The sequence below is a fragment of the Achroia grisella genome, unplaced genomic scaffold, assembly GCF_030625045.1.
Source record: "Achroia grisella isolate CSIRO2021 unplaced genomic scaffold, CSIRO_AGI_Agris_v1 utg461, whole genome shotgun sequence".
Lineage (NCBI taxonomy): Eukaryota > Metazoa > Arthropoda > Insecta > Lepidoptera > Pyralidae > Achroia > Achroia grisella.
The window spans coordinates 2,334,927-2,348,145 of record NW_026712871.1 but is presented as its reverse complement, the minus strand read 5'-3'; the positions used below and the strand labels follow the sequence as shown (position 1 = coordinate 2,348,145).

The 13,219-nt window shown below is 34.0% G+C and overlaps 1 protein-coding gene across 1 annotated transcript; it reads left to right on the top strand.

Moving 5' to 3' along the window:
* The first annotated feature begins 5,114 nt into the window (after positions 1 to 5,114).
* Positions 5,115 to 12,680, top strand: LOC131845292 (zinc finger protein Xfin-like). Its single transcript, XM_059194335.1, has 2 exons — positions 5,115 to 5,232; positions 5,882 to 12,680. The coding sequence occupies exons 1-2, from the start codon at positions 5,118 to 5,120 to the stop codon at positions 12,649 to 12,651; spliced, it is 6,885 nt and encodes a 2,294-aa protein (XP_059050318.1). The 5' UTR covers positions 5,115 to 5,117; the 3' UTR covers positions 12,652 to 12,680.
* Positions 12,681 to 13,219: the final 539 nt, after the last annotated feature.

Here is a 13,219-nt window from a genome sequence, read left to right as displayed (position 1 = left end):
TTGATAAGAAACTTAAGTAACAAGCCTACCCACAAACAAAACATGTTTTGTACCTCATCCATTGACCGATACCTAATTTTATTATTAAAAATATCAAATAAAAAAATATATAGCTGTTTATATCCTATTTCCAAATATGAAACACCTAAATTTAAAAAAATATAGAATTTTGCTTGAAGACACATTGGGTATGTTTATTTGATATTTTTTTTATTTGTAAATAAAGCTTAGGTAAAGCTTTCTCATCACAAGAAGAATGAGCAAGAAACTTGTGTGTTGCTCTTTTAAATAATTTTATACTTTTGCTATCAGAAAAATTAGACAGTTAACTGATACTGCAACAGCGAACTAGTATATTTTGGTTACTTCCATAGTATAATGTCGTATGGTATTGTATTGTGGGGAAGAGCGGCTGATGTAGAATAAATTTTTATATTACAAAAAAGAGCAATTCGTTCAATATATAATTTACCGTGTAGAGAATGCTTTAAAGAAACAGGTATCCTCACTGTTCCCTCTCAATATATATATGAAAATATTATGTATGTACACAAAAACTTGTGTGTTTTAATACAAGCTATCTTTTAAATCAGATTTTTTGAAGTTATTGGCTTTTTGAGATGAGGCCCCTCCAGTAAGGTGCCATCTCATTTACTTTCTTTCTTTAGATGTTGGCAAGACAGTTTTTTAATCTAGATGGACAGTTATTTATATCCAGTAGTTTTGAAGCAACTGGTTCTTATGCGAATCTGTGTTTATATCTTCAGGCTTTCTGTATCTCTTCTTTTACAGTTGGAATTTCTAGATGTGTATGTACTTCAATGTTTTTTATGAACCAAGGAGCTCTGGCTATGGTTTTTAATTTGTTTTGGATTTTCTATGTTAGGGTGTGAAGATCCCCATAGTTCCATTGCATATGTCCACACTGGTTTTATGAATATGAGGAGTTTGTTTTCCATTAATTTAGACAATCAGCCAGTACATGTCTTTAAGTTTTCTATCAGCTTGGTTTTTTTTTGCTTTTATGTGGTCTCTCCAAGTAAGTCTTCTGTCCAATATATAATATTTTACCACCGTTTGTTGTGGCAAAATAGTTCCATCTAAGGATACTGGTGTGCTTAATGAGAATGTGATATGGACCGACTTTGTGGTAAGAATTCTCCACATTCAACCATTCTTTAATTCCATTCACATGCTTCTGAAGCTCTGTAGATGCAATATGTGGGTCTCTATTACATGACAGCACTGCTGTGTCGTCTGCATATGTTGCTGTAATATATATTAGTAGAAGGTCAATATATATTGTGTACAATACTGGGCAACAGAACCCTGTGGCATTTTTATTTCAAAATAATCTGATAGTCATCTTCATACTTAACATGAAATATCCTATGTTGTATATAGGACTTTAAGGATATAAATGGTGTTCGGTAATAAATTTATAATATGTGCCTAGTGTTGTACATCCAAAAATCTCAAAAAATTGTATGTGCGACTCGGTGTATCTGTTCCGTAGTTCCATGATGTGCCCGGACAAATTGGTGTTCTGGTACTATATTTTTCTCCTCATAAATCTTTTCAAAGTATTTTTTCAAATAATTTGGATATTGCTGGTTTTAATATGACGATACTTCAGTGGATGGTTTTCCATTTAAGAACCATATTTATTATAGATACTTTCCACAATTGTAAAAAAATTGCACTCAGTACTGCATTAAAGAGAATTGTTAGTAAAGCTATTCTGTTTATAAAATAAATCGAAGCTACTTAAATTTTAGATTTATAGTCTTTCTACAATGTCTGTGGTACTTAATTACATAAATCAGCTTTATCTCTAGTTTTCCATGCTTCCATTTGTTTTTTTATATAATTTTTCCTCTTTATAAATTTAGTTATTTTCCACATAGTCATCTGATATAATGTCATCAATTTATCTTGGATTGTGTTGTTTTCGTTTTCTCTTAACATTATTTTTAATAGTTTTTGAGCTTTATTACTTTTTATTATAAATTTTCAGTTTTCTTTTTTCTGATATCATGATTTCTATATCTTGTAAATTTAATATTGATATCAGGTTTGTGACATACCACTGTTTCTTCTACATCTTCTTCTGTTTTTATCAGGTTTGTATTTTCAGGATATGCTGTAAATAATATAATTGATTAAATTTGTGCATAGTGGAGCAACCTGAAACAGTCATACCCGCTATGCCTTTTGTTATAAAGTTCAATTAAGTCAGGTATTTTATTTGGATCCGTGGTGGGGTTCTCCTGTGGATATAATATTAAGGGAGTTAGTGTCAATTGCCTTTTTTAATTCTCTGCAAATATGGTTGCAATGTATCAAAGTGTTTTGAAAAACTGATCGCATTTGATCATCAATTCGATGACGAGGCGGGGAGTAGATAGCGGCGATATTCTCCTGTGACACAACTGCTGCCTGCAGGTGGGATAGGTATTTAGGCATACTGTGTTGTTTAATATTTTCTTTAATAATTATTGAACACTGATTAAATATATATTGTTCTTTGTAACTTTTTGATCAGCATATGCTGGTGAGAACATCTATTTTTTTGTCACTAAGAAATAGCTCTATTCTCCCAAATATGAATTTTAATAACTGTATTTATCATAAACATGTTCCACTATTATTTGAAAAAAATATTTTGTGATTGTTTAATTATGATTTGTTCTAACAAATTTGTTCTTCTCATCTCTGTTTGATCATTCTCGAACTGACGTTTGTAGATTTGACATGTTTGGTGCATAAGAGTCTGTAATAGACCTACATGAATAAAGATATTTTGAATTTGAATTAGACCAGTGTTTTCCTATTATTGACTTGGTTGTATTTTCGTGCACGTCTCCTTGGATTCTATGTTGATTATCACCAAGACAGAGTGTGCATGTGGCTCTTACTTGCTATTCTGTAATTATTTATATAAAATTGTTGGCATCGGGCACACACAAGTTTCTTGCTAATTTTAACTTTTTGTGGTATGAATGCTTCTTGCAGCTGGATTGTTTGGGCAAATGTTTACAAAGAACATATTTAAGGGCTTTTTGTTTCTTCGAGAATAAAAAACCTATGACTATTTAAAAGTTTTTTTATTACTAGCACTTGTAAACGTGAGTTTATTTGAATAAATATTATTTCTATCCATAAAAAACTGTATATTCGGGTTATATAAGTGCTGATTTTCTTGGCATTTTGTTCTTCTTCGCAGTCTTCAGTTAAGTCCACTAGTAGAATACTGAATCTATTGGAGTCTGTAGTTTCCTTGTTGGTAGAGCACTCCGGGATTTGTGTATCATGTTAATTTTTCTCTTTGGGTTCCGTTGTTCTGGTACTCTTTGCCAGGGTGGAATTTATAAAATTTTCCAAAAGAAATATTGCATTTATGCATTAGTGGGCTACAACCATGTGCCCACCAATGTGTAGTGGCGTTTGCTCTTCAGTTTGGCAAAACTGCAAGCTTACGCTATGCCGCATCGTCACATTTTCAGAAGAATATCCTTTAATTCTTGTTCCTTGACGTTCTTTACGGTTAGTTCCTCGGTGTTAGCGAACTCATGAAAAACCCGGTGACCGCAATAGGTAAAAATAAATTAAATATGCCTAGTTATCGTCTCAAAAAAAAGTAAGTACATCTTTCATGGGACATTGTATACGTTTTTATAATAAATTGCCAGATAGTGTTTTAAATTTAAGTGAAGCCAAATTTAAGATACATGTAAAAAATACACTTTGCTCTAAAGCTTATTAAAAATAAAAAACTACTAAATAAAATGTGTGACTTAATTACTTTTAACTTTTGTTATGTATAATTTTCCCATTGACAATAATGTAATAACACGTTTTTTAATATATGCAATTTAAATATTGAATATAAAACTGTGACGGTACATATGCTGTAAATAATATAATTGATTTACATTTTTTACAAACTTTCGTCTGTATGTCTGTCTGTTTGTTCCATACGTCATACTCGTGAACGGGTAATCTTGTGAACACTGATTAAATTTTTGTTCTTTGCGATAGCATGGCAGGTCCCAAATATGAATTTTAATAACTGTATTTATCATAAACATGATCCATAAAAAAAATAAGGAGTCAATCTCGATATCATTCCGGACTAGATTTGACTTCATAAGAGTCTGTAATAGACCTACATGAATAAAGATATTTTGAATTTGAATTAGACCAGTGTTTCCCAACGTGCGTAGTGGATTCTATGTTGATTATCGCATGCCTCTTACTTGCTATTCTGTAATTATTTATATAAAAGAGCAACACACAAGTTTCTTGCTAATTCTTCTTGTTATGAATCTGCGTTGCAAATGAGTGGTAGAATAAAAAATATGACTATTTAAAAGTGCTTGTAATGAGTTTATTTGAATAAATATTATTTCTATCCATAAAAAACTGTATATTCGCGTTATATAAGTGCCTAGTAGCTACTAGCTTTTTGCCCGCGTGTCGTTTAATTTATCCCTAGCATTTATAAACAAAAAGAAATGTTTCATTTATGCTGACGATATTGACATAGTAGGCGTTTGCTCTTCAGTTTGGCAAAACTGCAGAGCTTTGTATCGCTCCCAAGAATATCCTTTAATTCTTGTTCCTGACGGGTTAGTTAGCGAACTCTGAAAAAAGGTGACCGCAATAGGTCTATGTAGATTGCAGTGCTATAGGTCCAAAAACCTGACAATAGCCCAATCCCCCAATAAAAATAAAAAAATCTAAATAAAATTGGAGTGTCTGTTTGTAATATTGAAATAACCGTTTTTTACTATATGCATATGAATATAAATATGGCACATACACAAAATAACATTTTCTACAATTTTTGTCGGTCTGTCTGTTTGTTTGTTCCGGCTAATCTCTGAAATGGCTGGACCGATTTTGACGGGACTTTTTTTGGCAAGTAGCTGATATAATAAGGAGTAACTTCGGCTATTTTTATTTTAGAAAAATAAAGTTAAATTCCACGCCGACAAAGTCGCGTGTACAGCTGATTCTACAGAAAACATTCCTTAAATAAAAGTGCTTATATTAAGTTTATTTGAATAAAGACTACTTATATTTCTATCTCTGTCTTTATACAGCAATACAAGATGTCTGACGATATTGATATAGAGGAGCACGATATCTTGGAGAACCCTCACATCCAGGACATACTGCCGCAGATTGTGAAGGTCAAGTCTGAACCTGTGGACTTGGATGATGAAGGTAACTGTAAATCTTATACTCTAACCATTAACTTTTTACCAGATGTAGACTGCAGTTACATATAACAGTAATAATAATAATCTTGGACAATTCACACAGCGCCATCTAGTCCCAAGCTGCAGCTGAGCTTGTGTATAACTCGGCTGCAGCTTGGCTATTAACTGATATAAAAACTGGAAAACACTCAGGAAAACAACAGCACAACAATCATACTAATGAATACGAATAGTTTGCCGTGTGAGGCATCGAACCTGTGACCATTAGAAGTAAGGCGGTGTGCTAAACCGGTACACTAGAGAGCCGTCGTTAAACTGTAACTAAATAATGAACTTTTTATCAGAAATAAGCTGCAGTTATATATAATAATTATAATAATAATAATCCTGGACAATTCACACAGCGCCATCTAGTCCTAAGTTGCAGCTGAGCTTGTGTTATGGGTACTAGATAACTGATGGGGAAACATGAGGACCTTTTCGAAGGATAGAGATCCTCTCACAACAACTACCAACAACTCACCTGCTTGTAGTACCAGTACTGACTGCAAATAGGCAATTTCCAAAAAAGAAAACTCACGTTTCACAGACAACTTTACAATCTTCCTTGGTAGTATGAACAAATGTTAGTAATAACAAATTTAATGTTCCAGATTTTGAACAATATGACGACTCGTATGACTATAACATTGGTGAAGATGATAGTCCCCCATCTGAAGACACCACAGAGCAGATATATCACAGAAGCAACAGGATTATATTAGGATCAAAACCAGCGGTAAGCAAATTACATTCCGAAGTCAGGGTACTGTTAGAAGACTGGAACGACAGACTGGAGAGTAGTATATGTTACTGCAGACAATGCTGCAGACTGTTTGCCACTCGCAACGGAATCGACGCTCATAACATGACCTACCATTCATTTCTAGTCCCTATAGATAAGGAAACAAATACTGCAAGAAAATCCACAACTCATATTACAATAGGTAATGTTAAAGTTAACTCAAATACAGCCAGGAAAAGTACAGGATTCAACTCAGTATTTTCAATGAATGTAGCCCGGAAGAGCACACAGCCAATTTTTAATGCAGCTAGAAAGACTACAGCAAGAAAAAGCACAGTTAACCTAAAACGCAAAGCAAATACAGCTAGGAAAAGTACAGGTGCAACATTGGCGACTACAGCGCAGGATATCGTTAAAAATATTAACAAACAAAATATAAAAAATGCTAAATATTGCAATCACTGCAATAAACATTTCTCAGACAATACAGAACTGATAAAACATTTGTATGAACTAATAATATCGAAACCTAATCCGGTTGATACAAAAAATATACAAAAAGAAGACCAACCATCGTCATCATCAGAAACGTCCGGCACTCTCGGGCATTACTATAGGTGTTCTATATGCTCATGTTATTATAGAAGTCTAACTACATATAATTCACATGTAAGAGCCAATCATAATGGTGTTTCATTAACGAATAAGGTTAGTGAAGTACCTTATGTACCAGTATGTTGGTTGTGTAACCAAACATTCAAACGGTTCGAAGGTTACAATTCTCATGTGCAACATATTCATCCCGATGTTTATAGGAAATATGCTGATAACGTCACCGCTAAAATCTTATGTTCAATTTGTAAAGGTACTTTTGAAAATTATTCAGAAGCGAAACGGCACATAGCGGATGTGCATCCAGAGTGTACTAGTAAGCATATATTTAAGATGTTCAAAGTTAAAAGTAATGTGAAAACACTTGATGATGATAAGGAAGCGTCTGTTAGTCATGTAAGCAGTAATGGAAGCGGTAAATTCAAATTCCCAATCCCCAAATCTGTTCTTTTCAAGTGTAACAAATGTGACACACATTTTTTAACCTGTGCGTCCTCTGTAGGACACGCCAGTTGGTGTCGCTTAAACTCAACATTTAAGGTATCCCCTGTCCCATGCGACAAATGCAAGCGATTATTCAAACCCATCGATATTGATGCGCATTATAAGCAGCATTCCGTTAATGATAAGTTCAAAGTTTATTTAATTCACGACCATATGCATTCTAGAGTCGCTTACCAATGTCTCAATTGCTCTATGTACTTCGATGAAAAGAAATTCATATGCCACTTGCAGAATGGCTGCAAAAAATCCAAACCGGTACGGTGTACGATTTGCAACATTAATTTTCATTCAAATTGTATTAAATATCATAAAAAGATTCACCACATTAGGAAATTTATACGCGATGACTTTATCCTAATTGATTTTATTGATGATCGGAAGATTTTGAAGAGGAAGTTAGAATGGGGTGAGGAGAATTCACAGAAAGTTGCTAAAAGGGACACGAATGATCCTTATGTTCTGCTATATTGTGATACATGTAAATGTTACTTTAGGATATCAACGACTCATAGAAATAGACAGTTGCATTTGGACGGCGAATGCAGAACTAGCATAACACATCAGTGTACGCACTGTGCCCTAACTTTTAGAACTTTTACTTCCTTGAAGTTGCATACAGAAAACCATAAAGAATCGATTGGTGAATTGAGCAATTACACATTTCTTAGACTCATTGACGAAGAGCCAATAGTGCCTCCTCAACCAGAGTTCCCTTATTGTAAAACTTGTAAAGTTTACATTTTAAAACAACGTGATCACATATGTAGACAGGAAAATGTAAGGAAATGTAACATGTGTTATAAAAGATTCTCAGAAACAACTTACAATCTTCATTTACCGTACCACAAATATAAGGTGAGAGTTAAGGAAGAGATGGATGAGATGCCTAAACTTATGGAGAAATATGAATCATTAACCACTACGTGGAATATTTTATACACGTGCGAATCCTGCGATACAACTACTGATTCGTACGACAAAGTGATTGAACACTGTCAGAATCATTTTAGCCATTTGGAGCATTACGGCGTGACAATAAGGAATTGCAAGGTGTGCGATTTTAACTTCGACGAACCATGTTATTTGAAGCATCTTGAATTACATAATGCTCATCACACCATAACTCGCGATTCGTTCAGGATCTTGACGTTTTGTTACTATAAATTGTTTTCTAAAGACTGGATGGAGCTGTTTCGAAGCTTGTCGACAATGCAGATCAGGCAAATCCAATCTAAAAGTATACACGTGGCCATTGACGTTAAAATGAGGCTGTTAGCAGATGGTTTTTCCGAATTAACAATATATAAATGTAAGAAATGCAACGTCTTCGTTGATCCGGATATAGTATCCGATCATGTACATACCAAATCTTGCGGCAATTCCAATCAGTATGAATGTTCTATATGCTATATACCGTTCACAACGTTTTTGGGGCAAAAGAAGCATGAAAAATTACATGAAATTTACGGTGAAGAGAAGTCGTTCAGAGTGGTTGGTTTTAATGAAATTCAGGATGAAAAAATCAATGAAACTTTGAGAATGCATAAAAATGAATCGGAAGGGAATGTTAAAAAGAAACCTGTAGATTATAAAGGGAAAGAGAAAGTACCAAAGGTATCAGATGACTTTAAAACTAAGAAGAAGTATATGGTTTACAAATGCGTTAAGTGTATGGTAGCATTGTTTAAAAAGAAACTAACACAGCATGTCTGTGTGGAAAATGTCAAAAAATGTAATAAATGTAAACAGTACATCCCATCTAAACGATATTCAAAACATCTAAGATATCACGAGTTAGTACCAAAATTCACTAATGCTAATTTAGTAATAGCACTGTTTGATCCTGATAAAGATTACGCAATAGTTCGCCAACCTAACATAAAAGCGATAGCACCAGATCGCGAAGATAATGCGCCAGCGACTAATTCATATAAAGTTTTTGAAGTGTATCAATGTCGTTGTGGCCTACACTTCAGTTCGGAAATCAGCTTGGGTATTCACATAGATGTGTGCTCTACGAAGAGTGTTATATCTAAAGAAAATTGCAGCAAATGTGGGCTGTTGTTCCCTACTCAGTCGTTAGTCAGCCATCTTTGCAGTCACCACAGCAAAGGTGAGAGCACTATTGTAGTTAAGAAATTCCTAACATTTTACAGGTGTGGTTTATGTAAATTATTATTCATCCACATGTCAACACTCACCAAGCACATGAAGACTTGTAATTCGTCGGCAACGCCAATAAAATGCTCTCCATGTAATTTGAATTTCCATAGTCAAGTCATTACTGCGCACAGAGCAAAACATCGTAGAGTAAAGAATCTAGAGAAGAGACCTTTTGAAATTATAACTATCGATAGAAGTGGTAATGTAATCGATCGATTCGTGAACGAGACTCGCAAAACCAATGCAGATAACAAGAACCTTAAAACATTGTACAGGTGTAGTCGCTGCGATGTTCATTATTTGACATTAAAATCTTTGAGATACCATATGGACATAAAACACATTATGCAAGGCATTAGCACCTGCGGTATCTGTCATTTGAAATTCAGTAGACGATCGCTACCAAACCATATGAGAACACATCACACTCTACTTAGATGTAGACAAAAAGACTTCAATATTATTAACGCATCAAGTATGTCAGATTATCAGTCTTTAAGAAAGGAACTGCTTGAAAACGAGAGGAATGATCTATTTCAATCAAGCGATTCAAATGCAGCTGTTGAAATGCAACAACCTGCTCCTAATTTAAACAGGAAATATACATATGTGCCTCCATCGCATTTAGATATTAGCCAATACAATGAGAATCTTTATAAATGTTCCGTCTGTTCACTGTGCTTTTTGATACCAGGTTCATTAGTGAAACATCAGTATAAAAATGCACACGCAGAATCGCAATACCAATGCACGATTTGCGGACATTACTTTACAGCACAATCGTTGTCTCGCCATCAATACATACATCATACAAAATTAAAAATCAAGGAATTCAATGTCATTGTCGATGGTGATGGTGGAAATGCAAAACCAAAGACCAAACCTAAGAAACTTAATTCTGAAACATCGGACACTGAGTGTAATGATACATTGGAAAGTGAATCTGTTGAGACAGATAGTAGTTTATACGTTTCTAAAACAAAAGTAAATAATAAAGACGAAATATCAATTGATAATTCGTTATTGGAATTAGACTTGAGCCAATATAGTGATAATCTATATCAGTGTACAATCTGTTCTCTATGCTTTTTAAGGCCCACTACATTAACACGACATCATTATACATCTGAACATAGACAAACAAAGAGACGATGCTTGCAGTGCGGCTACTGCTTCACAAAACAATCATTGTTAAGACACGAATACGTGCATCATCAAAAAATGTGCGTTAAACAATTCAACATTGTAACGCAAGTAGAGGGAGTTAAATTAAATATGAAGATTGCGAAATCTAAAGATACATCAACAGCTTCAGACATGTCTATAGATTACAAGGACTCAGTAGAGAGCGAGTCGAATGTTTCAATTCTGACGCAGAACTCGTCCGACCAAAATGTAATAGATAATCCGACGAAGCGTCTTCGGACATGTTTCTCGTTATCAGAAGCTGTACTTTCGAAGCTAGATGTTTCAAGATACAGTGAAAAGCTGTACAAGTGTCACCTATGTCCATTACACTTCCTTAATGAGAAAGCGTGTGACAGTCACCTGAGGACGTCTGATCACAAACAAATAGTTATTAATTGTGGCACTTGTGGCTTAGAATTCACTCAGTTTAGTCTTCCCCGACATCAGTATATTCACCATGAAAAGCTAAATTTCAAACGGGATGATTTTATTATTATAGTTACAGATTTAAATCCGCCAACGGTAGAGAGTGAAACTAAAGAGGTAGCTATTGCACCAAGCGATATAAAACAAGAAAATATAACCGACGAAGATGATAAAGAAACCGTAGTGTCACAGAGTAATACAGTAGAAACTGTAGAGCAAGATGACAGTGTAGTTTCTAATAAAACAGCGGAAGAAACGCCTAGAAAATATAAAATAGAATTATTCAAATGCGGAGATTGTAATGTATTCTTCTTAACACGGAAGTACTGCTGCCAACACACATACAATCATAAACCGCTACTGGCTAAAGACTACATTGAGTGTAAACTGTGTGGATTTCAATTTAAAACGGTCTCTCTGTTTTCACATATGAAGAAACACCATAATTCTGACTTTAATTTAGAGGATATACTAATAGAGGAATATCGGCAAGATCCGAATCTTGGGATACCCCGAAAAGAAACTTATTACGCTGACGATAGGGATCAATCTAGATTAGTTAGCACTACCGCTGACATTAATGAAGTAACTGAAAGTAAGAGCACAGACTTAGCAAATACAAACCATAATGTTCATACAGAGACAAAAAGTGATAATAGTCACGATGATAATGCGGTAGTAGAAGAAGTTTCAAATACTGAATTCACAGATGTAAATATTAGCACAGATAATACTAATGCTAATACAAATGCGGTAAGAGACGAAAATTCGAAAACAAAATCTATCGATCCAAATGCTGACAAAACTAGTGAACATATAGAAGATAAATCCAACAATATTGAAAAAGATAAATTAAACAATGATGAAGAGGAAAATAATGTAGTCTCTGAACCAAATCTTATTAATGAAACAGAACATATATGTGTCCCAGAACCAAACCTTGTTAATGAAACAGAACATATGTGTGTCCCAGAACCAAACCTTATTAACGACACAGAACATATGTGTGTCCCAGAACCAAACCTTATTAACGAAACAGAACATATATGTGTCCCAGAACCAAACCTTGTTAATGAAACAGAACATATATGTGTCCCAAAACCAAACTTTGTTAATGAAACAGAACATATGTGTGTCCCAGAACCAAACCTTATTAACGACACAGAACATATGTGTGTCCCAGAACCATACCGTATTAACGAAACAGAAGAAAAATGTGTCCCAGAATCAAACCTTATTAACGAAACAGAACATATATGTGTCCCAAAACCAAACTTTGTTAATGAAACAGAACATATGTGTGTCCCAGAACCAAACCTTATTAACGAAACAGAACATATGTGTGTCCCAGAACCAACTCCTAATGAAACAGAAACTTTAAGCAATGCTAATGAACCAATCGACAGCAAAGAAGAAACAGATGATAAAATATCCGATAATAGAACAGAATACGCTACAAATTGCGAGAATGTTGTAATCAAAACTGAAGCGGCTATCAGATGTAATTTTTGTACGGAGACATTCAAAAACCAACGCACCAAAGAGTTCCACGAGAGTCTAGAGCACTTGGACGAGCCGCAGAACTGTCGCATATGCTCAAAAAGTTTTAATATATCAATTCTGAAGGAACTACACTTGTCTATAAAAGACAATATATTTACATGTTGTATTTGCAATAAAAAAATAAACGTAAATGAAATTAATGAACATAGTGTGGAACATAGAAATTTCGATGAAAATACTTGACTATGTAATCCATTTTGTCTATAGCAAAGGACATTAGGTTTTCTAAATTAGTTTATGATTATTGACATCATAAATGATATAAAGATTCTTGTATTTAATGTAAATACTTTAGAATAAATTAGATATTAATAAATATATGTCTTCACGATTGTTGTTTTTGAAATAGAGGCAAAGCACTTGGTTTTACAAGAACAGCTTTGATTTGCACAAATTCAAATTAAAAAATCACTTATTCATGTAGGACATTTTAGCCGCTTATGAACGTCAAGTTTTTATATTATATTTTTATATATTTCGGTATATATGTATATCCAACTGAGAAGAACTGGCAAGAAACTCAATTGAATTACTTTTTTTTTAAAGCCAGTTTATTTACAATGTATAGGTATTTATATAGGCGTCTATGTCTAACATTAAATGAAAATCCCGTGCAGGAACAACTATTGCCGTGCACGCTCGTCATTCAAGTAATCGTTTAGTTAGTAAGGCTTTGCTCAGTAAATATGATTTAACAGATGTTTTGAATTTATTTAAGGGTAATTCCAATATATCCTTTGGTATCTTATTG

Excerpts from the sequence above, each read along its gene's own strand:
- LOC131845292 (XM_059194335.1), top strand. The coding sequence starts at position 5,118 with ATGTCTGACGATATTGATATAGAGGAGCACGATATCTTGGAGAACCCT. Across the intron at positions 5,233-5,881 it reads TGTGGACTTGGATGATGAAG|ATTTTGAACAATATGACGAC; the intron begins GTAACTGTAAAT and ends TTAATGTTCCAG.